Consider the following 27385-nt stretch of genomic DNA (forward strand, 5'->3'; position numbering starts at 1 on the left):
AGTGTTTGTTACAGGAAGGGGCTGTGGCCTATTCTATAATGTAACAAACCATTCCTGTAAAGCCTGTCGCTAAAATTCCAGTAAACGAATGCAACTTTGCATTCAGCCATATCTACATGTACTTGGAACGCAGAGAAACCAGAAGCTGCAGCTGATGACGACGAGGAGATCGCAAAAAAGGAGTCTTACAACGTTGTCCTCCGCAGCAAACTGGGATCACACTCTATCGTTCTTGCTGCCCATGTGAAAGCGGTGGACCCATCCGTCGAATCCGAGCCGGGATCCACGGCTGGCTACGTGGAGTTCAAGTTAACTCGCTTCAAAGTTGACTCCCTGGACGCATGGTCTGACACGTTCAGAAGGTGGGTATCTGCCACAATGAAGGTAATGCGTGAAAACGACCGCTTTTGATCGGGTAAGCACTAACGCAGCAAACTTCTGAACAGCTGATGCAGGGGTCTCAAACTCATCTCAGCTGGCGGGACCCGTCACGAAATTTATTCCTGCAGGCGTGACTGAATAGGGAAGGTTGAATAGGGAAAATGGGGAGGGTTGCACAACGTGTCTTCTAAAGTGTATAGCTTTTGCAGTGTCGGCAGCATCACCCAGACGGAGGACTGTAAGAGTAGACACACGCAGTCTTCCTTTTAATTCCTAAGTCATGTGTCGGTGCCTACGTAGCAAATATATGTTCAGCTATTAACTTGCTCACGGTCCTCCGTTTTAATACACCGAAAGCCGTTATTTGGCAAGAATGTGTTTTTCGTATTTTCCACCTCATACATGGATCACTTCTTGAGGAAATTTCAAGTCAGGATTCATGAAACATATCGTAGTTGATATCCTTAATTACTGAGATCTGGACCCCCATTCAGAAGCAAATAGATTTCGTTCTATAGTATTGTTGGAAATCATGGTGATGCTATGAAGTGGTGACTTGCAGAAGAAATAACTTTGACAGCAGTCCCGTCTATGTAGCTTACCTTAACAAAATGTTATTCATCATGATTGGCAAGCGAATTACGCGAGCACTATTTAGCAAAGTTCAAACACTTCACACCTTGGCAAGCTGCGGGCCGCATGCGAAGCATTTGCGTGCTACGTGTTTTAAGACCCCTGAGCTCCAGGCCTTCTGCGTGGCAAGCAAATGTTCTACTGTGCCATTGTTTGAAGCTGCTTCGGAAAAAAAAAACACTGGAAAAAATCGCACGTACGTAGGGAATCAATGATATGAGAAGTAGGATTGAGAAAGTTTGATATCTCAATTTAAAATCAGCACAACGTTACGAGGCGGAGGTAAATGATGTCCTACATGACTTCCATGTCATGATTATTATGTTTGAATGTGTCCTTTACCTTTGTCATCTATTCACGTCACGTGATACCTAATTTATTATATGTGGAGCTAGCGAAGCGGCTGCGAGCACTCTATGAACGAGGTATGTTGTTATGTTCCTACATGACATGCGTGTCATAATTATTATGTTTGCACCAATCATATAGCTTCGTCCTCCATTGACGTCACGTAGCACTGAATTCGATATATGTGGAGCTAGCAAAACGGCCGCGAGTGCATCATGAAGGGCCCAATATACTCCAACGTTGACGCGCTTGCACACTGCGCACAGCGACGCTATACGTTAGAAAACCGTGAGAACTTTATAGTTGACGCCAGGCGCGAGTGGCGCAAAATTCAACATGCTGCATTTCACACCCACTATGTTACCCAGACAGCACTGCGCCTGTCTCTTTTCGTGACGGAGGGACATTGCACGTGCTGAAAGGCGCATGCCTCAAAACAATACAGCGCGGCACGCACCTGTGAGTATATGGCAGCACCGGCAACTGGTGTGGTGGGCTCTTTGGTTATTTGAAAAAGGAAGAATTGGGGCTTTGCACAACCCTACTTTCAGAAGGCTTTTTATGATAGTTTGAAACAGCCATAGGTTCGTTGGTTTTTTTGTGGCACGGTTGAGAGATGCACCGAGGCAAGTAATTAATGCGACGCGCACGAGATACTATTTCGCTATCGCGCCCTACATAGTGGTGGGAAACGTGCCCCCCCTGAAAATTACTGAACCATACTGCTCGGAAAGGGTCTTTTTTTGTCTGATTTGTGCCATCGCCTGTTCCACAAAATGGTTTGGGAACCGAAAGTACTGTTACAGCAAGCATCCATCTTGTACACATGCACTGCTGCATTTGCGAACAATTGCTCTGTTGCAAAGCGCGGAAATTGCTGATCAATTATTCTGACTTCAGTGCGATTGCATGTGGCGTTGCCTTTTCTGACAATTGTCGATAGAGAACGAAACCGATGTAGTGACCACCGAAAGGCGCCCCAGCACATATTATCGCCGACAAAAAGCCTACGTCTTGTCGACAAAAAGCCTACGTGTTTGGCGTAGCGCGGCTTTGAGCATACTGCACGCTTACGGGTGAATACGGGTGACCCTTCATTGACCCGAAACAATTCATTCCCATGAAGAAACTTTGTCTGCAAAAAAAATTACGAATATATTAACGATGCATTAAAATTTAGATCTTCCCATTGGGCATCTCTGCTCGATGTCTATGCAGATACAAGTTGCTGGCGTGGTGGGCCCAGTGTCGCTTGGCTGGGGTCTCGCGGGCGCTTTGTGGCTTCCGCAACTGCGGCGGGAGACTGGTCCGCATTGAAGACATCGACGTCAACAGCATGCCAGAAATGGCTGAGGTAAGTTGTGCTTCTTTGATGTAAGCTACTGCATTGCTGCGCACTCAACACTGAAGTCAGAGGGGAAAGTTGTTACGACAAGGAATGTAACGAAGAACGAGGCAACCATATTTGTGAAGACTGGTCTTCTTTTTTATGTTTGGCATATACAATGACAGATGGTCAGAAATAATTCAGAATCCCCACTACGTGGCATGCCCAATAGCCATATCCTTGTTTTTCGAGCATATAACGTGCATAACTGAGTACTTTAACTCTTGCTAGGTGAGGCTGTGCTTAAGAAAACACATGAAGAATCCCCTTTAGGAGCGGGAAAACACAGAAATTTGTACATGAGTGGTTGTCGAGTGTAGAACCCTTGACAGCGCTCAAAGAATTTCAAAGTTTGTGGCTGTTATTTGTTGCTGTTATTCCTACATCAACGTAGATGTACCTTATGTCACGTCTGGCAAGAAGTAACCAAGCAAAAAAGAGCTCATGAAGTGATGCATAAGCTTAAAGTGTTAGTGTAGCACAGCTTGAAGTCTCAAAATTCTCTGGAATTTTATTTTTGGGTGGCGTCAGCCTGAGGTTAGTGAACTTCTCTCACCTGCATTTTGTACAAAAGGCTCATAAGACTCATCAAGCGATTGTCAGAACACGTGTTTTACATTAAATGTTTATGAAGCCGGAGTTTCTCTTTTATAGGCAGTGCTACTTCGGACTCAAGCTATAGTCAAGCATTGTTCGAATACGGCCATGACCGCTACTTATGCCGTGCACATAATCGTGAAGTGACATGCACTTCTTTGCATTGAAACTGATGTCTCTTATATAACACGATTGCTGACGTTAGCTCGGACCATGAACTATCTCTTTTTTCGCCATTGTACTCGTCGTGCCGGACTATCCACTATATGAGTACAACTTGTAAATTATCAGATACATCGATCCACTTGGCTCAGAGAGAAATGTATAACAAAAGCGCAAAGAACGTATGTAGTCTGCTATTCGTTGACTGCTTTGCATGACTGTGATCCCCAAGCCACGTGGTATTCACCAGGTTTTTAGTTAGAAAGAAGCATAGCATCTGTCTTGAGTACTTGACGTATAAAGCTGTGGCCACATTGTACGTATGTTCATTGGCTGGTCTGTGCATTGGCTAGCAATTCTTGATGGCGAAGTGGTGAAGAGCATGGCTAGTCATCGGGAGGTGGTGCTATACTGCAGTCAGAAAGCTTCCTTTTTATATGAACTCTTTTCTTTTTTGTTGTGGTAATACTTTCTACGTCAGCTTCTCTTTCTTTTTTTTTAGTAGGTAGGCACCCGTTCGAATAACGACGAGGAAAGCTCTTTTAGCTTCCTGACCTAGTTGTAACTATGTTGAATAAACTTGTGGTATCAAATATTAGAACTTCAGCATCATCCTGTTATTGACAGACAGCGACGCTTTCTATAACATACAGCGTATGCCACCATTTATTCCCACAATCTGCCATATTGATGGATCGTGGAAGCCACCATTATAGATGGGAAATACGTTGAAGTTAATCTGTTTAGCCGTAATTCGTTTTTGCACTACATCTGCTATTTGTACTACCAGTGCTACTTCTGAATAATTGTTGTGTTCGCTTCATTACAGGGAATGTGGTCGGAAGGCGTATGCTGGCGATTTTGTGATCATGTCCTTTCGTTCATCAAAGATCACCTAGAGGTGGACGACGGGAGGTCAGTAAAAATTCCTGCTGTGCTTTTACGATTAGGCCTACTTTTTTGGCATTTTCGTGCTGGTTATATCATTGAAATATTTTATTTGATGCCAGAAACTTGCACCTTCAACAAAGTTGCAAATAGCTAAATCTATGTACAAAAGTTGCACGTGTCTTCAACTTCTTTTCGTAGTGTGAATTGTAGCCTCGGGTCCTTACTTTTGCGAACGCACTGCTGAGCAATTACAACCAGCCTTTGGATGAAGATAGATAACTTCTCTTATGCAGACATTAGCTTTATTCAGCGGTGTTAGGCTTAGGCGGGGCATGGTGCCCGCTGCCTGCTTTATGTTGCTATGCTGCACTTTTATAAACTGTAGCATAGCTATGGCTCACCGGCTTTAGCAGTTGCGAGGCACACACATCTTGTACGTAAAGAGCATTTATAATTAGGCCACAATCAGTGGCTGCTTTAAAAACTCACCTTAGCTCGTCAAGCAAGCAATAAAAAAAAGTTAGGGGATGCTTAAGCTTCACATTCAAAAGTATAACGTGATAGCGTGTCACACACTTCGGGTGAGGCCCCGCCGATCCAACATCGACGTGCGGCAAGGCTCGCAGGCTTCACTTTACGCTTCGGCCTGCGACGCCAAAAGGCCTCGAAGTGGCACATTTCAAATTTATTTGCAGGTTGGTCGAACCGTGCGGGGTTGCACGTGTGGTGATGTGTGGGCCTGACCGACGCACTCATTGAGCAGACACAGAGTTTGATTACACATAAACAAGCATTCAATTAAAACAGGGGTAAAGGCAGGAGATTACAAAAAGTAACAAAGGAGGAAAACTGATCGCACGATAGAAACAACAGCTACATAACAAAATGGGCTAAAAACGCTACAAAAGATATAGGCTAAAGACAAATATGCGGAACATTAATAAAATAACAACAAGATGGAAACCAAAAGAGGGTTACAAGGAAATGATTACAGAATTGATCATTGGTCGCGCTTTTGAATTTCTACGTGCGTCGCAGCGCACACAACTACAAATAATAAAAAAAAGGCTGGTTAAAATAATTTAACAGTTTAAAAAAAAAGTCACAATAAAAAGTTCCATATGGACCAGGCCAGCTCTTGGTGCACGTAGGGGAGTTGACGGGTGCCGCTGACGATCTCGCCGGCTTGGTAGACGACGAGGGTGCCCGGAATTGCAGCCGTCTCAATACGTTGCGCGGGTCGCTCCATGCTCGTCGCCCACGCGAGAGTCGCGACACCGACGACCGCACTTGTTGCTGGCTGTACGTCAACTGCCTATTCCGATGCAGTCCAAACCTCTTCAGGGGCGTACACGTGACCCCGTCTCATCTGGGGGTAATTTTCCTTTTTTAGACCGCCGGTGCCCCTTTCGGTACAGGTGCAGGGAAGACGAGCCGGCGCCACGCTGGGTCGTTAGTCGCCGGATGTCGTCTCCCGAACACAAAAGCGCCTTTCTTTGGAAGATGGGGCCCGCAGATAATCCGAAAATTGGAGTCGTTTGTGACATAGCGATATTCTGTCCCTGATGCGTGTTTCAAACAGTTAGTGTATGAAATCTTTTCCAACAAGCTATCCACCCACTACATGGCCTCAATGGAATAGGCACGGTAACGTATGTGCCTTTTGTAGTAGGTGACAGGATTTAAACTATAAATTCATCATGATAATCATATGTTCTGAGCTAGTGAGTGAATGAATAAACTTTCATTGGGTCCAGCGATACGGGTGAATAGATCGTGGGATTAGCCAGGTGTGCGTTTTATTCACATGTTCTGGCGCCCAATAGCAATGTATTCTTGTATCACGACTTATCACTGCAATATTTCTTACTGTATTGCGAAGCACAGCACGCGTGGGTTTTCAAGCAGACAATATGTTAAGATGCGGATGCGAGACAGTGTGGTAGAACACCCACTTACCATGCAAACAGTCTAGGTTCGATCCACCATCGGTTTTTCAATGCCTTTATATTTTATTTGCATCTTTCTCGAATTTTCGCTCATGCACAAGATGATTTTTCACTCACAACCAACGATGACGACACGTGAATTTATGCGAAACAAGCTCTTTAACACTATCTCGTCAATAGGTCTTACAAGGTACCTTTTAAGAAACATTACCGCATATAAAAATATCACCATGCTGTTCTTGAGCAAAGCGCCCCAAAAAACAACTACAGTAGTAGTAGCATGGAAACCTGCCGAGCGATATATCTTCAAACTTCCTTATGCACATTCTTCATTTTAAATTAAAGTGGCCGAAATAGCCGGGTCTCGAACCAAGGCCTGATGCCACTGTGCAGACTGCATCGATATTTCCAGAGCCCTCTACTACGGCATCTCTTATGATCATATGGTAGTTTTGAGACGTTAAACCCCATATATCAATCAATTTGCAGACTGCATAGCCATTGAAACAAAGAGGTGTGGTTTACTGGTTGTGTACATCCAAATGTCATCCGAGGTTTCACGCCCCAAAACCACGATATGATTATGAGGGATGCCATTATGTAGGGCTCCGTGAATTTCATTCATCTGGTGCTCTTTAACATGCACTGAAGTCGTACAGTATATATACGCGCTTCCATCATTTTGTCTCTGTCGAAATAGGACCTCCGCGGTCGGGGTCGAAGACATGGCTTTCGGGTCAGTACTCGAGGACTGTAACCGTTAAATCTGCCCAGCCGAAGGTCGCATATTCGGTCGCAGCGAACCGTAGCGCATTATGGTCACAATGAAATGAATATAATTGGTTTCATTACATTTCCACAAACAGTTAGCAAAAAGAGCAAAACGAGCTGTATAGCATGGTATGCACGTAATGAAATACACTATTTTGTATGGCGTTTGTTATGTGCTCTAGAAACAAAAAACACATTATTTAAGTTAAAACATTTTACTTAAAATGCTCATATTTGGAAGATAATAAAGCAATTTAGATTCTTAAAGGAGTGGTGCCACCAAATTTGGGGCATGCATGTTTTTTGCTGTCAGCATTTCCTTCAGCTCCAAGAAGCATGATACACTCATCAAAATTTGTGTATTTTCGCTAAATAATTTAATATTGCTCGACTTATGTGGACCATTTTCGCTTTCGGTTTCGCAGAGCTGATTTGGGCGGTGATATCGATGCATACGTGGCTTGGTCACATGAGCGCACAATGTTGTGACGCACATCGTGTTGAGTTCCGTCTTCTGTCATACACACGTGCCACAACAAGCGCCAGCAAAACAAACGTGCTGACAGTCGCCATGGCCAGCTGCAGTAGCATCGATGCAGTGACAAGGCAAAAGGCAGCAAGAAGGAAACAAAGCGTTTATACTTACAACAAATGTACAGAAGGTGGACGAGGAAGCCGCCCGACGCTCGATGCGCTGGCCTTTTAAGGGCGCCGAGATGCTGATAGAGGATGAGACAGCCCCGCTGTTGGATGCGTGCAGTTTCTCTGAACGACGCGTTGTCTCTTCGAGAGCACCCAGTGTCCTTGACGGACGCTCATAATGTCTTCTGAAACGCCAGCACACTCGTAACTGCAGGCATGCTAGTTCTCTCCTTGTTCATAAAATGCGTTTCGTAGATGGCGGAGGGTACTCACGTCACTACAAATCTGGTGTGTGGTCACGACAACTGCCGTAGCTTCTCCTATTCTGAAACATCAGTGTTGCTGCACAAGTGATAAGCCTAAATCGAGGGAGTGAGCATCCAGCTGCACTTTTAGAAGTCACTTAAAATATATTCTACATGATTGTTGGGCTGACTATTGGTGTAGAGAATCCTTGCATACAGAAAAAACCCACAACAGGCTTGAGATAGCCTCGAAATTTGGTGTCATCATCCCTTTTAATATTTCGGCCTTTCTTTCTGCTTTGTTTTGAGCTATCAAGAAGATTAACACTGGCAGAGAATATGGCAGGGCAAGTTGCCTTCACACTATATCACACACACACACACAAAAAATACTTGGTATGTGACGCTAACAAATATTAGCAAACTAACATCTCCTTATATATCATATCAATAAAAAAAAAAAAGCAAACTGAGGCTTGTTTATGCATATTCTCAAAAAGTCATCGTCATCGAATAGGCTGATATTTTTATGAAATTAGCTTTTGCAGAATACAGAAACAGGTAACAAAAAGACGTCCAACATTCTTTGAGGAACCTGTGCCGCCGACTATACAACAAGAAGAAATACTATATTGAAACCGATGACAACAAGGGTAGTACTCCCTTTCAAAATGAGAGTTTTCCAAGCACCGCCAAGTGATTTGTGCGCACGAATTCAGTAAAAAAAAAAAAAACACTTCATTTACAATCCAGCAACCAACCGACCGTTCGTCAGCGATCACGGTTCGCTCTTAGTCACGATAGTCGACATCAAACTGCTTTTTTTTAAATGTTTAGCCACATTGTCTGCTGCCCAGCATATGTTATCGTGCCAGTTTTGAAAGTTCAAGGTCTGTATGCCACATGGTGTTAAGGGGGGACGCGGCCTTTGAAAACCGAAAAATCGCGAAAAAGTCGATTTTTGGCAAACCACATATTCGGGCAGTATGTGTCATAAACTACCTTTTCAGTAAATATCAACGTCTAATTCGTCGCGAAACCATTTGAAATGAAGTTTAGAAAATGCCGCGGCGGCCCTCGAGCGGCGCGCGAGCGCTCAAAATACCCCAACTTGGCGTGATCGCAGTTTCTCGACCGCTCGACAAAGCGCCGCCATTTTGGTGTTGTTTTGTTTGTGAATTCTTGCTCTTTCTTTCCCCGCCACCTGCGTCGCCGGCGGCAGCGCAGGAGAGGAGCAAGCCGTTCATGATTGGAGGGCTCGCGAGAGCTTTCAAGTTTCCCGCGGCTGAGGCGCGCAGCTGGGATTGGGCAAAGCGCACGCTCCCCAAGGACGCGGGGGAGCCCGCGACTGCCATTGGCTGCTGCGCGCGATGACGTAGCGCTCTTGCGCATAATGCGGCCGATGTGGCCGCTCGTCTGCTGCTCCTCCGTCCGGCGTCTTTGTGTTCCGCTCACTTCCGTGTATCGTTGCAGCCGTTCGCATACTCTCCACGTTTCAACTGTCTTCGAAACGATTTTCAACCGTCTTTACGAGACGATTTTCAACCGTCTATACGAGACCGTTGTTGTGTTCACTCTTGATGCGCCCAACGAAAAAGAAGACGCTACAATCAATCGGTGCAAGGAAGCGAGCTATGAAGCTCGCTTCCTTGCCTGAACCACGTTCCGAAGAGAATGGGGACTGCACTTCGCAACCTTGTGCAGAAAAGTGACAAGGCTTTGGGAGGGAAGGGCAGGCTGACAAAGGCCCTCATCGACAAGTTGACAGATTATTATGGCTGGGCCCTACGGAACAATTCCGATGTGGCTGCAATGCGGCGGGCAGTGATGGCGTCGTACCACCATGTGACGTCGACGGATGAGGAGCCGCACCACGACTTGTGCCCAAAGGGTGCAGACTCCTGGTGTCGTCACAATGCCAGCAAGATTACCGGTGTTCCACCTCCGAAGCATTCGTACAAGCTGCCACGCTATGTTGCAGATGCACTTCTACCCATTTATGAGAGGCTCTCACAGGCTTCTCTTCTGCAACGCTGCCTTGGAGCAAAGACGCAGAATGCATCAGAGTCCTTTCACTCTGTGCTGTGGTCCCTCATGCCCAAAGAGCAGCATGCGTCACTGATTGCTGTGGAGACAGCACTGCATGATGCAGTGCTAAGATACAATGCTGGCTGCTACAGGGCCACCCAAGAGCTAGCTTCATCAGTGGGGCTAACACCTGGCCACCTGGCCATTCAACGGGCAGCCGAGAAAGATTCTTTGCGCTTGAAAAAGGCTAAGAAGCGATCCCTAGAGAAGATGTAAAGGCGGCAAAGAAAGAGAGTGCCAAAGGACACCTCCAGTTATGCTGCAGGTTCATTTTAGAACTGCCTATGTGCTCAAAACTTTCAAACGTCGTTTTCTCAAAATGACTTTTTTGGCTAATGAGGCTGCTTATTCCAGCCATATCTCTGGAACCACTCATTGGATTTCCATAAGTCTTTTTTTATTATGTACATGAATAAATTTCTGAGGTAGTGACAAGCCCATTTTTTCAATATATCGTGTGTTATTTATTATATTTAATCAAAATTTGATTGATAATATCTTAATCACGAACACAAAGTTTGATGGTCTGCTAAAACTTTTCAGCAAGGAAATTCAAAAAAAGGGCTCTGTTACCCCCTGGAGTATCAATCTGGGAATCATCATAGTTAACTTCACAGTTCCAGCACCTTTTGGAAATTCTTCAGGCCTGGAATAAGAGAACCATGTGCACTACCCTGATATTCTGCTGTAACTTGAAAACCAGTGAACATAACTTGATGAAATTTTGTAGTTCTTCTAATGTTTTTGCTTTAAGTCTATCCTTAAAATTTCATTAAGATATCTCAATAAACAAAAAAGTTGGTATCCGATGGTAGCCTTCCCCCTTAAGTCCGGTGAACTAAAAGCGATGTCCCCAATTTCTGGGTATGTAATTTTTATCGTTGCTGTCTTTGTCGGTGTTTTCACAGGCTGGTGTGAGCAGTGAGAAATCGCCTTCATCAAGAGGATTGTTTTCAATATCACAGATAAAGACAAAGTAAATTATTGCCTCTTTTAAAGGCCATCGAATTGTCCACTTCACCATGTTTTCAAAGAGAGAAAATTTTTCTAGAATACTTCGCCCTCAAAACTGTGGAAAAATATCTTTGTGTGGTGCAGACAGGCTCAAACTACAAGAAAACCGCTTAGAGTGTGCGGCCATGCAGCCATTAGGAATGAACAAACAAAAAAAAAGCAGCTATCTAAAAGTGGGGTAGCGCTTCTCTGGATGTGAAAGATACATTAGTAATGAAAGACAATGTAGATAAAAGAGCCACAGAGAAAAGTATGCAGCCGGGTCTACTAACGTGGGTATACGCCGATTTTATCAGTCCTTAAAGTTTAGTATAGTCTTGCAGTCGTGACGTCGGTGAAGGCAGCGATCGACGTCTTGAAGGTGAAAATTTTTGTTTGGCCAAACATTTAGCCAGAAAACTGAAACAAAATACAACACGCAATGCACATCGTAGTGCACTCATATCGGCGCACAGAGCGTCTGTTGTCGATAAAACCTATTTGTGGCAAATTGTGTAGGTCGCTGGATGCCACGTACACACGTGGCATTGAGCGATGTAGACATATCGCTGGTGGCTGCATTTTTTCGAGAATAAACTAATCTGTGCACGTTTGCACGCTCAAGCCTGTAGAATGATTCCAAAATAATGTGGAATGCTTTCAGACATTCTAGCGCGATACGAGGCAGGAATGCTGAGGACAGCATTAAAATCGCCATGCAGCATTTACCTTGTTGCAATTCACGATTAGGATGAAGCGAAAACGGTCCTGAACAACTGAATAGCCGCTCACACAATTAATAACAGTGCTTTGTAACAAGAAATGAAGTGTCTTGTTTTAAAGTATACTATTTGCTACGTAGGCCCTATTGCGCTACAATTATCAAATAGCACGTCGCTACCTCGCGTAACACTGAAAGTACCAATTTACGGTCGTCGTGAACTAGTTGTGCAGCAAAGCTGACCAACTTTATGTAACAGTTAAACAGCATGAATTTCAACAGATAACTGAAAGAGCAGACAATTAACATATAATTAACTTATGTGGATGGAGAAAACTTTGTTGTGGGGAAATGTGTAGGCTATAGGCCATAATTGGCGGTGTAACTGGCTGATGATTCTTCACCACGTATATTCATGAAAAATGGTCGCCTTAAAAAAGGTTTTGAAGAATTTGTTACGAGTTAAGCTGGTTTGTTTAGTGATGCATAAAACGTGCAAGAACACATCGCTTCATTTTTCCAATGCATATTAAAAATCGTGATGGCAAATCTGAACAAGAAAGTGGATGCACTTTTTCATCTGTGAACCCTCCTTTAGGAGGTTCTCCTGACATCTGTTTGGTGACATGACAGCCTATAGGCCCTGCAAATAGCTTGAGGAGTCATCAATGGGCAGTGTTTGTAACAAGGATATGCAAGCAGATAACCGATACGGATACCTCAGTTGTTCAGATGTGATGCTTCTATAAGGTCTTTTTTCTGAAATAGAAGTACTACAGTAAAAGCTTGTTAATTCGACACCCGTTAATTCGGAAATTTGAATAATTCGGACGGATCTATTGGCCTCGGCCAAAGTGCATGTTAATCTATGGGACCAAACCTTCGTTATTTCGTGGGAATGCGGCTCCGCACCGCTTAATTCGGACAAATGCTGACGGCTGCTGCTACACAAAAGTGTGATAAAGCAGCGCTGGCACCACTGGAGTGAAACCGAAACCTGAGTGGCATCGCCATCATCATCAACTAGTGGGAGCGATCGCAGCATCACCGAACGTTGGCGTCTTCTTTCTTCTCCACTCAGTGCCTCCGACGCCATTTTCCCTTGTGTTGTCGTGTCGGAACCATCTCTTCTTGCGGAGTTCTCTTTTTCTTCTATTGTGACCGTATTTGCATGCCACCACCATCGTGCGCTACAGTGATGGCAACGCCTAAAAAGCGGCAGAACTACGACGCGAAGAACTTGGCGACTAAAGTGGAAATTTTGGAAGCACTGAAGAACGGTGAATTGCGACAGCAGGTTATGACCAAGTACAACATGAAGCGGAGCACGTTGGGAACGTACGTGAAAAATGAACAACAGATTCGACAAGCCTTCGAAAGCGAGCAGTTTCATGCCTCTAGAAAGCCGTTGCGAACCGTAGCTCATCCCCAGCTCGAAGCTTTGCTCCGGTGGATTACTGACTGTCGCAACGCACATCTGCCTTTGAGCGGACCTCTCATCATGGCGCAAGGGGAGAAGTACGCTGCAATGATGAACATTGAATCGTTCAAAGCGTCAGAAGGGTGGTTTGCGAGGTTTCGAGAGAGACACGAACTTGTCTGCAGGAGTGTGTGCGGCGAAAATGCCAGTGTTGACGAAAGTGTGACCACCGAGTGGAGAAATGTGAAGCTGCTGGAGCACATCGCCGCATATGAACCACGTGACGTGTTCAATGCAAATGAAACTGCTCTATTTTTCAGAGCTCTGCTCGACAAGACGGTGACTTTCAAAGGGGACGCATGCATTGGTAGCAAGAAGTGCAAGCAAAGGATAACTGTGCTTCTTGCCGCCAATATGACTGGCACGGAGCGCTTGCCACTACTTGTCGTCAGAAAGGCGCTTAAGCCACGTTGTTTTAAGAACGTCAAAAGCCTTCCTGTCGAGTACACAGCGAATAGGAAGGCATGGATGACATCGGACATTTTTCGCGGCTGGCTGCAGCAGTTGGACCGGCACTTCACGTCGAAGGACCGCAAGATAATTATGGTTGTTGACAACTGCAGTGCCCATAACTGTACAGTTGTGAACTGAAGAGCATCAAAGTAGTTTTTTTGCCGCCCAACACTACGTCTGCTCTTCAGCCGATGGACCAGGGTATTATTCACTACGTGAAGTCGAAGTACCGCAAGCACCTGCTAGAGCGAATGATCCTATGCTCAGAAGCTGTAAAGTTGTATCAAGTGGGCTTACTCGGCGCAGTGCACATTATGGCCCACGTGTGGAAAAACACCCCGCCGCAAGTCATCGCCAACTGTTTTTGGCACAGCGGTTTTGTGAGGCCCGAGCATGCAGCAGTAGCTGACGATGGCATCGAGGAGGTGTCAGCCGAGTCCACCGACGATGACTGCCCGACTTTCGATGCTGCCCTTCCACAGATGTGACCTTTCAGGACTACATCGCGATTCATCATGGTGTCGCCACGAGTGGTCTCCTGACCGATCAAGAGATTATTAATGATGTCACGGGCGCCCATGAAGACCACGATTCCGACGAAGAGTCATGCGAGGAGATACAGCCGCGACCTCATCGCACCTAACGGGAAGTCTCGGAGGCTCTGTTAATATTAGAGGACACTTGCCTGAACACTCCCGACAGTTTTGCGTGCTGTTGGCCATTTGGAACAGTTAAGAAAAATTGTGATGTCAGCTGGAATCTGTGCGAAAACGCAGACGACAATTACAAAATACTTCAACAAATAAAGATATGCTTCTGGAGCTTGATCTTAAATGTTGTTTTCCCTGTTCATTTGCTAATTCGGCATTCGGTTAATTCGGACACTTTTTCCGGTCCCGTGAAATCCGAATCAACAAGCTTTTACTCTCGTGTGTTTCTCTGGCGGAAAAGGTTAATGCCATGCAGAATGCCTGTCTTCGATAGCCGCTGGAGCCATGATTTTAGGGGTGAAGCTCCTTATAACGGCACCCGTTTGTTCCTCGTAGCCGCTCTAGTGTGTAACAAGTATAACATTTTGACCTGCAAGGTGGTGCTGGTGGGAGATTTCTTCTGTGCGCTGTAGAGCAATAAAATATAGTGCTCAATGTACATGCCAATGGCTGGTAATATGGAATGAGAGACAGGAGCATTCGGCTTTTAGTTAAAGCGCACGCTGCAATCCCCATTAGCACTATCTGACATTGAGCACTATCTGACACATGTACATTGAGCACTATCTGACAGGAAAAGGTTGCTACGTTATACTCGCTGGGCGTAACTTCCTTGGTTTTAGAAAGGTTTAGCGAGCGTTGGGCTGCAGTGCCATGAATACAGTAAACTTTTATATACCTTGAACTCGAGGTTGTTAAAGGTGGGAAGTAGACCCGAAGCGCAAGCCGTAAGAAAGTGTGCGTGTGCCACGTCTAGTTTAGTCCTCGGAATGTCCGCTGGATGGTGGTGCTTCTATATGAAGTATATATGATGAAAAGATGCGAGATGGTGATACTTCAAGTGTTGAATATATGGATGAACGAACACACAAGCAGATGCATGGATGGACGCACTGGCGGGTGCATGGACGAACGCAGAGATGGACGCACGAACAGATGCACACACGGACAGGTGAATGGACGCATGGACGGTCACACAGACCGACGCATGGACGGACGGAAGCAAGAACGAATGGACGGACGAATGCTTCGCCCCACTCTCCATCATTCACTCCGTGAATATGCTGACAATTTTTTTTATTCGTTGCTTTCAAAAGATATTACCCGTTGAAAGCAGTGCTGACTGCAGCGCTCAGTTTCTTCGACACGGGTTCCATTACATTGTTGGTTTAAAACTTCGAAATCCTAGGGTGATATAGACTGTTAATCAGCTGTGGTGCATACCCGCGCATCATCGGCCGCGTTAAGCGGGCATGTGCAGCACGTGGCTGGTGAAAAGTATTTCATGGTGGACAAGACACGGAATTGCCGTTATTAATTTCATTGCCTGCAGATCGTGTTAACCACACTATCAAGTCCTCTTATGCTAATTTAGTGTTGTGAAGTGAAGAAAGTGACCACGACCAAAAAACTTAGCCTGCTAGATAGACAGACTGACAGACAGACTGCTAGACTAGACAGACTGCTAGACTAGATAGATAGATAGATAGATAGATAGATAGATAGATAGATAGATAGATAGATAGATAGATAGATACTGATAGATTGATGGATTGATAGATTGATGGATTGATAGATTGATTGTTTGATGTATTGATAGATTGATGGATTGATAGATATAAAGAAAATGTGAAAGTGAATATGGTTCGCTCACAAGTTATCCACATTTACTAGGTAAGTGTAGGCCGGTTTCAAAGATCATGCAATATCGTGCCTAAACGTGGCACTTGCCCTCCTTCAAAACACTATAATAAAACTATTGGTTGTAATATTATATATTATATGCTTGCCATATGTTTTTTAATGATTCACTGATATTCATGTTTTCCGACTCCCAGGACTGTGTACCTCTTTGAATACCAGCCAAGATCTAAAGAAATTGTGTGCAGCCGCCTTACAAACCCAGGAGAGGGCTGCAAGCCTTGGGGAGACCTACCAGAGTTGTTTGAAGGCGTTTGAAGTGTGCAGACCAGCTGAGCGTCACCTCGCAGCTCGAGCGGTGCATGTAGAGAGTCTTCTCTTTTCATTTCATTAATGACCAGCTGTTTCATATGGTGTGATCATCGAGCATAGATTTTACTGTTAGTTCAGCAGATGTAGGACTGCTTTTATATCATTGGACTTGTGAACTGTATATAATGTTTTCACAGTTTCGTTCATTTTATCATTTTAAGTATAGTAAAAATCCAACTTCTACCCTAACGTTGGGTTGTGTTGCTACTGTTCTACTGCGAGAGCAGACCAACCGGCAGCGATGACCTGAACGTGAACATTGTACTCCAAGTAATGGTGCTTCAGGAGGGAGAAGAAGAGCCAAATACGATGCTGGTAAATAAAAGCACGACAGCACTTTGGTACATGGTTTATAGGACGCAATATTCATGGTTACACTCCATGCACTGGGTACCTATGAAGGGTTCGCGATCACCAGTTCCCTATGTAGAGACGTTGCTCGAAATCGGTTAGATCACTTCGCGCACGTCATGGAAAGTCAATGCTGTGCCGTGTGCACCTCAAGTCTGTTAGCTGTTAGCCACAATTTACCACTGTCTTGGCTGTCGCCCACATCCACCCATGTTAAGCTGTCCATGACTTTTCCGAGACCTTTGCTCTATAACATGGAACACAGAGTGTCAGTTGGCCATTCTGTGACTCTTTTGTGTTGGAGTTAAGCTGTCGTTCTGCGGCTTAGTTATTTTTCGCTTTGAATCAGGGGCGTAGGCAGCATTTTCGTCGGTGGAAACATGACTTCATCTGAAATGGTGAGCAGGAAAGCAGATGTGGTTGAATTGGCATTTGCCGCTCTCTATCAGATGGCAAAAAAAAAACGGGGAGGGAGCAGGGGTGCACGCCCCCGGTGGGCCATGGCATGATTATACCATTGCTTTGATTTCATTCATCTCCCGACAATATTCCTCGCATAAATGCAAGCCTGATTGCGCACGTGACTTCTAGCTTTTCATGAATTCCTCGCATAAAATTGATCAGAGTGGTACAAAATACAAGTATTTCAAGAGGGGTCGCACTTATCAGACAGGCTGCTAGCTTCAAATTTATGGGAGCGGAGTATATAGTACGGTTACCAAGATCAATAAGTAATTACTCAAAATTCTGTGTAAGTCAAGTAACAGTACAAACAAATCGTTGATTGATCGCCACGTCATAGGTGTTCGTTCACCATTTATTCTTTTGTGTCATCATATCGTGCATCATAAAAGCGACTATTTCCTTAACTAGGCCTTTGACTATAGTTGCAGTTTCCAAAATCGCTTTCGTAGCCAGATCACCCAGCTTCTAGTCGAATATCAAGACCCTGCTCTACCAGCAGAATTTGCTTGGATCAAGCACGGTACATATTCAATGTCCAAGCTGTCTGTGTTTGAAAAGTTATTTGAGCCAAGGGGATATGTGCTTGGCAAGTGTGACAAGCCTACCATTGGCCAAGCAAAGGAAGATTGTGCTTGGCAAATAACTGGAAACACCCCTCTCCATGGTTGGCACTGTATTGGAATACCATGCAAGAGCCAAGCATTTTGCCAATGAAATTTCTGACATATATTTTTATTTTTTTGTCTTTGGCTGCTGGTCGGCATGGCAAGCAGTACACTGCAAGCTGGATATTGTGCAATAGGCGTTGTGAGGACTTGGCGTGCTATCTAAGACTGCCGACGCAACTTGTTGAAACTCTAACACAAGGGCATCAGTGCTGTGATGGAGGTGGGGTTCTGTGCGAGCAGCATCTGAAAGCATCGTCCTCGATGCCTTTGAGAATATTTCTAATTTTCTCCTCTTCTGTCATGGTGGAGTTAATACAATTCCGCAGGTTTAGCACATGTTGTAGCCTGTGAAGTTTTTACCAGAGAGCTGCGCCCGTTGACGTGAGCGCAGCTCTGCCCGAACCTTGCGAAGCGGTGGCCGACCGAAGGCGTCCATAATTGAAGTCTTGAAGACAGACCAAGTGGGAAGGTAGCTCTCATGGTTGTTGTACCACAATTGAGCGATGTCCGCAAGATAAAATTGTAAGTACCCAAGCTTCATTCGGTCGTCCCGCCTGTCACTGGCACGGGTACGCTCGTACTTCGACAGGCGATCGTTCATATCCCAGTCGCCGTAGCCGGCATAAATGTACGGCTCTCACTGGTGATACATGGCACCGCAGGTTGCTTGGACGGCTGAGGGTCCAAGCTGGAGAGGGGTTTCAATGGCCATGGTGGTAACAGTCTCACGATGCGGGGAGAGCTTCCAGAAGCGAAGGTCCAGGTTGGTACAGGCAGTACACGTACCTCCGCCAAATGCGATGCGGTTTATTGACTTTGGACGTATGGGAAGCTCAACTAGCGTTAAACATGAAACATCGAAGAGAGGCGGGCGTCAAGTAACCAAAGTTTGGGCAAGCGCGAGCTCGAGTCTGGTGCTGTTACTGACGTTGGTGCTTGCTTGCTTACTCGTGTCTTTCATCGTTGTCTTTCTATCACTACAATAAAATGGATTAGTTCTTCCTAGTTAGCTAGATGGAGTTGTTGCACGAAATTTGTTAGATAACTTCACGCACACCACTGGAAATCAACGCTGTGGTGTGTCTACTACTAAACAAATTGCCACTAAACAAATTGAGAAAGTCATCACTGAGGATAATAAAACTGTGGACATACACGAATCTAATTGGACTGTTTGAGCTAGAGCTTGCTAAGGCACATGACAAGTCAATCCGGAAAAGAAGACACAAACCCAAAAGTTGGTGGGACGAGGAAGTTAAGAGAGCCATAGCAAAATGTCAGGAAGCCTCTAGGGAACACATACTTGCTAAGCAGCGGGGTGAACCGACAGATGATGTTGAAAGAAAATGGGAAATCTTTCTGAGCTGTAGAAGGGATGCATCCCTTCTGATCAATGAAAAGATTAGAAGAGAGGGAGCCTAGTGGCTTGCAGAAGTACATAAGATGAAAGGCAGCTGTGAAATTTTGGAACCATCTAAACTCCCTAACAAACGAGACGAGCCTAGAGCAGAGGTTTATAACTACAGCTCAAGGTGCTAGGCTAGAAGGGGACAAAGCTATTGAATAGATAAGAACAAGGGTGACAGAAAAATTTCAACAAGGAAGTGCTTTATGCACCACAATAGACAAGGATGAATCAAGTGACGCAATGGCTCCATTTTCACAACAAGAGTGGGAAAGGGCTGAGAAAAGGGTTCCATCAACAGGCCCAGATGGCATTCCAATTATGCTGATAAAGACATTAGGTCCGAAGTCTAAGCAGGCTTTGAGAGAGGCAGTGAGCAAAATAATAATCGATGGAGAAGTTTCCGATGGATGAAAACTTTGCAGGATGAGCATGATCTATAGAGGAAAGGGGGACAAAGCTGACACAAACAACTACCGTCCCATAACAGTGACATCAGTGGTCTACAGGCTGGCGATGCAGATTATAAAGGAAAGACTGCAGGCATGGATAGAGGATGAGTGGGTGCTGGGGGAACTGCAGAAGGTGTTTCGGAAACACAGGAGGTTGGAAGACAATCTGTTCTCACTGACGCAGTGCATCGAGTTAGCAGAAAAGGAACTCGGGCCCCTGTTGCTAGCATTTTTGAACATCAAGGGAGCTTACGATAGCGTGGTTCAAAAGGACTTGTAGGGAACACTGGACACACTAGGTGTGGAAGATGGAGTCACTAATCTTTTAAAGGATATCTATAAAGGTAACAAGGTAATTATAAAGTTGGAAAAAGAGATATCCAAGCCTGCAGAGTTAAAACGGGGGCTTAGGCAGGGGTGTCCCCTGTCACCCTTATTATTCATGATGTACCTACAAGTATTAGAGGCCAAATTAGAGGGAAGTGGAATGGGCTTCAACCTCTCTTTCGTCAAACAAGGAAAACTCATTGAACAGGCACTACCAGCACTGATGTACGCAGATGATATAGTGCTAATGGCCGACAACAAGGAAGATTTGCAGAGATTGGTGGACATCTGTGGTAATGAGGGAGATAGGTTAATTTCAGATTCAGTAAGGGAAAATCAGCAGTCATGATTTGTAATGACAATAAATGTAGTGAGCTTAGAATACAGGAGGTCACGCGCAAGAGATAACGGAAAAATACAAATATCTGGGCGTTGTTGTGGACCGGGGTCTGCCCGGTCTTTTGTGTGGTAGCGTGTTGTGGCTTCGAGTTGAGGAAACGAACGCTGACAAGATGGGGATACGAAAAACAAACAGGTTTATGGCACTATTTACAATTATTTACAGCATGAGGTTAGGAATTCACAAACCACGAGCGTGGTCGTTGAACCGTTACATGGTTCAAAGCGACGTCCCGCACTCTGCGGCGTCGTTATAAGCCCTGTCGGGCTCCTCGTTCTTGGGTAAAACACCTATCACACACACACAACAGGCGAGGGGTACGCGCATGCACGGCCCACGTGAAGATCCAATATTGGGTCGTGATCACTGCACTCCAAGGTGGTGCCAGCAGGACTCTTCACGGCATGAGTGAAAAATAAACCCTTCACTGCAAAGTACGAATCCTCAACCTCACTAAGAGAAAAAAAAAATAAATCTAGTTTTTGGTTTATTAAGTATTACGGCTTGGTGGCGCTAGCCACTGCCCGATCTTAAGGGTACAGCCATAACCATCCATCCATCCAACTAGTCTGTGTTTTTCGCACTGTTAGCAACAATTAACCACTGTCATGGCTGTCGGCCACATCCGCCCATGTTATGCTGTGCATATTGCAATCTTTCCGAGACCTCTTCTCTACATTTTAAAACTCTGTCACTGGGCTATTCCGAGACCTTTCTTTTTGTTATTTTTTTGTTTGTCGCAATAAAGCAGATATAGCCTTGGAGTTGGAAACTGTCGTTCTGCCGCGTAGTTATCTTTCGCTTTAATCAGGCGCGTAGGCCGAAATTGCTTCGGTGGGGACTCGACTTCATATGAAATGGTGGCCAGGAAGGCAGATGTCGGGTTGGCATTTCGGGCGTTTTATGAAATGGCAAAAAAAAAAATGAAAAACGGGGAGGGGGAAGGAGTACACGCGTCCGGTGGGCTACGGCATGGCAACACTGCTTTGAATTCACTCGTTTCCCGACAATATTCCTCGCACGCATGCGAGCCTGAAAGTGCACGTGACTCTTCCTTTCTCTTGATATTCTCATAGAAAATTGATCGTCAGGGTGTCAAGAAGTACAAGTGTTTCAAGTGGGGTCACACATATCACTGACAGGCTGCTGTCGTCAGATTTATGGGAGCAGAGTATATAGTAAGCTTACCAAGATCAAGGAGCACTTATTAGAAAAATGTGTAAGTCGAGGAAAATTGCAAGAAAAACAAACAAACCAATTTTTGGTTGTAATGTCGTAGGTGTTCGTTCACGTTTTATTCATTTGCGTCATCAACTCGTGCATCATAAACGTGGCTACCTCCTTAACCAGACCTTCGACTATACTGTTGCTGCAGTTTCCAAAATCACGTTCTTAGCCAGATCAGCCAGCTTCTAGTCGAATACCAAGACCCTGCAGTGAGATTATTTATTTATTCATATTGTTACGTGTTTCTTGCCTTCCATGAAGGTCTTGGGCAGGAGTGGGGCGTAAATTTCACAAGCTAGAAAAAATAACAAAAAAGAGAAGTAAATGAAGTAATATGCCTCGAAACGATAACATTGAGAAAATATGCGGAGACAAAAAGAAGGAACAAATTTTATTGCAGTGAGTGGAGACATAGCCCAAAGTATCCACACTACAAATACCCGCACAGCACAAAGCAACGAGCTGATCTCGAAAGATTGTCCTCATCGGTGGATTAGTGGATTCGTGGCTGCTGACCCTAAAGTCAAGTGGTCGATCCAGCCTTGGTGGTTGCATTTAGATAAAGGTGAAATGACAGAGGCCCGGTTACTGTGCGATGTCAGTGCAACAGAAACCAGATGGTCAAAAATATTTGCAGCCTTGCACTATGGTGCCTCTGATAATAATATCTTGGTTTTGGTACGTAAAACCTCGCATACAAAAGTACTGATATCGAAAGACTGCTGAGCCAACATTGCATCACTCACCCTGCATAGAAAAAAAGTTATTTGGAAGGCACCTGCACCCGAATGTACATTGTTGTTTGATATGTGGGGTTTAACGTCCCAAAACCACCATATGATTATGAGAGACGCCGTAGTGGAGGGCTCTAGAAATTTCGACCACCTGGGGTTCTTTAACGTGCGCCCAAATCTGAACACACGGGCCTACAACATTTCCGCCTCCATCGGAAATGCAGCCGCCGCAGCCGGGATTTGAACCCGCGACCTGCGGGTCAGTAGCCGAGTACCTTAGCCACTAGACCACCGTGGCGGGGCGAATGTACATTGTTCAACTGTGAATTAAAAGAGAAACAGTTCAGTCCTTAGGAAATTTAAGTTCACTCTTTGAGAACCAAATTGCAGCGTGGTCAGGACAGACCACCAAGTTCTAGGCAGTATCGACTACAGGAGGCGTCATCAGCGAAGCACCAAGTCAAACCCCAGCGTTTTTTATAGCTACCACAGCGACACAGCCAGCATCGGTAGCCAGACACAGTTACGCTAACGATGGCACTTCAGTGTTTACGACAACCAATGCTCAACAGCCAGTGCTGTACGCCCGAGAACATTCAGCAGTTCCCCATGCAAGGTCGCAGCATGGCCGAGTGTAAGGACGCAAGCGCAACCGGCACTCGGGCGCACACGTGCGCTGGATTAGGAAAGACGAGGAATACGAGGGGCAGGGAATAAGAACAGCCGGCCTGGCATACAGGCGTTGTCTCTTTGGTCTCTCTCGCTTTTGATTTCACTAAAAAATAGGTAAACTTCTGAAGGTGTGCACGAAACCACCACAGAAAAGTGAGCGATGGCTTGTTGACCTGGTAATGAGGCGGGCCAAAGAACGTGCCGAACTAAACGCAAACTCTCATAGCACGGAGGAAGGAAAGGTAAGGAGAGGGCATGCCCAGCCGACGCAGGGCGTAAAAAAGGTGGCGGAAATTACGTCACGCGTGGCCATACTCATTGGGCACAATGCGCACAATGACGGCGTTTTGTTATTGTTGATGTAGTGCGGTGCGGCACCGTTCAGGCAATCCAGCAGCGGTGTGCGCGTTTTCATGGGCTTCGCACCTAACCGTGGCGTACTGCAGGTGTTCGACAGCATACATTCTTTGTGCCGCATTGTTAGCTACGCGATTTTCCTCCGGTGGTGGTTGTAACCAGGTGTCTGAACTAGAAACCACGGAACGAGCGTGCGTATACATACTCCGAATTTGCAGCGTCCGTCGAAATTATGCTGAAAAGCCATCATAGAAGATAACGACTGTGCTCGAGAATTCGTTCAATGCATGCCTTGCAGGTTAGTGACGATTATGCGGTGTTGCTTCTTGTGACAACGGACGATGCATTTGCCGTCCACAGGCCCTTATTAAGACTGTAATCGAATCTTGCTTTTCATGTTCCTGTACAGTTACCACATTGCTCTGCGCATTAAGCTTCCTGTTCTGCTTCGCTTAAGATGCTCCCTCTTCGCAATATTGTCTCGCTCTCTGCAATATTGTCTGTATTGTAGCAAAACTCGTTAAAATGTCTACACGCACCTGCACAAGGTAACTAGGTTCACCTCACTAGATGCGCGTGCTTGTGGATTCAGAAGCCTACAAAGCCGTTCGAACGATGTTGACCAAGTGTTGTTGACCTTTTCTCACGCATTCCTTCGGCTAACTTTCTTACCTTTCACCCTAACATGATCCTGGTCTCCGTTCTCCGTAGCTACTAGTGCGCGTGAAGCACACTGGAAACGTGTTCTCACGCACTTTCGGGTGGTCTTCGCTGCTTTCGTCCTTTCGGCCTTTGGGATATCCGTAGGAACCAGTGCGCGTCGGACAAAAGAGGGGCGAAAACAAAGAGGCTGGCGCAAACTCAACGGGCTGCCACGCACACAAGCTCTACCGACGCCGACTTTACTGGCATAATTACAAACCTCCGGGTTTATTGCAGGGAAGACATTCTTACTTTTTTTTAACGTTGTGTCTAGCCCACAGCCTGACCGAAAGCTTCATAAAGCTTATAGAGAAGCGCAAAAGGGGAAAAAAAGTGATCTGAAAGAAGCTGTACAAACTTCGGTGCATGGTTCGTCACGCGGCAATGTCCGAAATATCATCTTTATGTTCACAAAGAACACATCAAATAAAAAAAAAAGCTTAACGTGCAACTTCCCGTGTTTATCGCAAACGCCGGCAGTGCAAGAGTACAACAGCCATACGCAGAGATTTCGCCAACCGTATCGCGGCAAGACAGCTTGTTGAAATCCGTTCCATTGGTTTCGGATAGTGTGGTGGTAGTGGTTAGAAGATGAGAAAAGGCACCTATTTTCCGCAACCCAGTCGGGAGCACGGCGCAGTGCCCAGGTTGCGGATAGCACCGGCGCGCAGGCCACGTGCTTTTTGAGACAGAGAGGGAGTCGGGCCTTCTGCTTCGCATTCATATGTAAACAAGAGAGGAGAATTTGCCCAGTCAATACGGCCGACTTCTGGCTTCATCGCGGCTTCACAACGAGTGACGTCAGGGCCTCTTCTTACTTTTCCTTCCTGCGTGTCTGATAGCATATTGCCTGAATACGTCCCCAAATACGTTGGCCCATGTTACCAGACTGCCTGCATGTGCCCGCAGTTTCTGAAACTAAACGAGAAAAAAGGGCGCTCAACCACATACCAATAACCAAAGCTTTATGAAAGTAGTCTACATATTTTTGTAAGAAACAAAAATAAAACTACTGAAAATTAAGTGTTCAGTTGATAATTTGTTTTTGCTATTTGTCCCCCTAGAAGAGCTTCAATCCTCACGCGGTTGTTGATGTCTGTCGCCATAGCTTACAAACCACTTTTCGTTCCGACTTTCGCGACCTATTTAGTAGATTGACCTTGGTCACAATCGCAGTCGCAAAAACACGTAGACGTGTAATGCACTAGAAAAGGTACTGTAGTAGACAACTGTAGTACGCGCATTTCCTTGAAGAAGTGAGTGATGTGTTGCTATCTTACGGCTCGAGTGACGCTGCATAGCTCAGCCGCTTTTTAGTCCGAGTGACAACTCTTGTAATTTTTACGTTGCTCTATGCTCTAAGGAGTCTGCTGACGCCAAAAGGAAAGAATGATTTACAATCGCTATTCGCAAACATGTACCTGTCTAGCTACTCACTCGATGTTGTGCAACTGGAAAGCCGTGCTACATCATAAGGAGCTTCTGGTGAACTACAAAGAGTGAAGAAGAATCCACACTGCGATGAAAGCATGCGGTCGTTTTGTCGACAGTCTCAACGATTTCCAGAGCACTGATCATCATATGAATCTACATGTGCTCTATTGTTTCATGAGAAACCCCAGAACAAGTAACTTTGTCATGACATTTATATTGGTGATGAATTAGTTATATCGTGGCAGTTTTGCGGAGGATCAAAATGTTTTCTGAAAGGCTGCCCTTGTTTTTACCGCTTGCGATCGTACTTACTGTGCATCACTTATGCAAGTTCCGAGTGCTTATACTACCTGAATGGAGGCCGAACCAGGGAGCCGAACTAAATGAACGCGTTTACCTCCGAGTCACGAACGTTACGCGAAAGCGGTTATCTTAAGCATTTAAAAAGTGTGACTATGAAATTTCTTTTTTGTTATTCTGCCTACATTCACCAATAGTAGTTATCGTTTTCTATAGAGAGTTTATATTGCGCTGCTTTAGACATCTCTATCGGAATATTGCTATTGCAAGCCAAGATATGCTTGTTTATGACAATGCATTTTTGTAGTATATATGTACATATTCATTAGGTGTCAAAAGTGCAGGCAGGAAGTAGCGCTTTATGTTTTGCTCTTGATTTTATTTTCCAACGGTTTCGAATGGTGGACGGGTCTCAATCAGGGCTTAAGAACAACAACAAAAAATGTTAAGCAATAGGACACTGCGCCTCATATTTGGAGAAGACTCGCGATTCTTGTACATTGTACTGTTAAGATTGCGAGCAAGACGTGAATACTCGAGACTAATCCAGAGCTGGCACGACGACACGTGATAAGCGTTGAATATTTGATGGCGCATGTATAAATGCCGACGCGCTTGGCCACTTGTCAGTTTATCGACGGCCGTTGCTCTGTTCGCCGCTATCAGGCTGTCAGGGGCACAATTGTGTTGCTGTAATCGCACTTTTTGTTTACCGGCCACAAGTTCGGCGTGATAAACAGTTCAATGTTGGACATAGTGGCTGCTGTCTTCACGAACGTCACGACCGACGTAGAATATAGTAGAGGTGCAGCTCGCTTCATGTAACGTACGCCTCTGTCAAGCCTTGTGCCCAGCGCCAGTCGTGAAGACATCAATGACAACCCCGAGCAGCGAACAAGCTTCAGCGGACAAGATCCACCGATAGAGTTCGTGCCTGTACCTGAGAACACCAGGCAAGCCAAGACCGCGTCTTCAACCACAGCCACGAAGACCAACGCCATGCCACCTGCACCAATCGTGCTCCGGTAGCCCAAGGAGCCACCAACGTTTTGTGGATCATGAGGGGAAGACAAGAAAGCTGGCGGGTGGCGTATGACGTAGTCCCTGCGTTGAACAGTGGGGACCCCGGCAAAAACTTCGCCGCATCTGCTTTGACCTAGAAAAAGCCACGAAGACGTGGCTAGAGAACAGGAAGTCTACGCTACGAAGCTGGAATATCTTTCGGATCATGTTCCACAACACGTTCACGAGCCTGTTCCACAAGAAACGTGCCGATGCTATCTTGGAGACGCGTGCGCAACTTCGCAACAAAACGTGAACATCTTTTTCGAAGAGATGATCTGGCTGTTCTGTCACGCTGACCCCTCCATGTCCAATGAGAAGAAGCTCCGATTCCTGATGCGAGGTTTCAAGAAAGAGTTGTTTGC

General features: G+C 45.4%; 1 protein-coding gene across 1 annotated transcript in view; it reads left to right on the top strand.

The window, feature by feature from the left end:
• The window catches only part of LOC119177900 (decapping and exoribonuclease protein), a 36005-nt gene extending 19352 nt beyond the window's left edge, over positions 1-16653 (top strand). The window contains exons 3-6 of the mRNA XM_075870804.1: positions 134-362; positions 2581-2716; positions 4338-4423; positions 16290-16653. Of these exons, the coding sequence (XP_075726919.1) occupies positions 134-362; positions 2581-2716; positions 4338-4423; positions 16290-16410 (572 nt within the window). The 3' untranslated portion in view covers positions 16411-16653. The remainder of the gene's footprint in view (positions 1-133; positions 363-2580; positions 2717-4337; positions 4424-16289) is intronic.
• Positions 16654-27385: the final 10732 nt, after the last annotated feature.

The sequence above is a fragment of the Rhipicephalus microplus genome, chromosome 1 (genome assembly GCF_043290135.1).
Source record: "Rhipicephalus microplus isolate Deutch F79 chromosome 1, USDA_Rmic, whole genome shotgun sequence".
Taxonomy (NCBI): domain Eukaryota; kingdom Metazoa; phylum Arthropoda; class Arachnida; order Ixodida; family Ixodidae; genus Rhipicephalus; species Rhipicephalus microplus.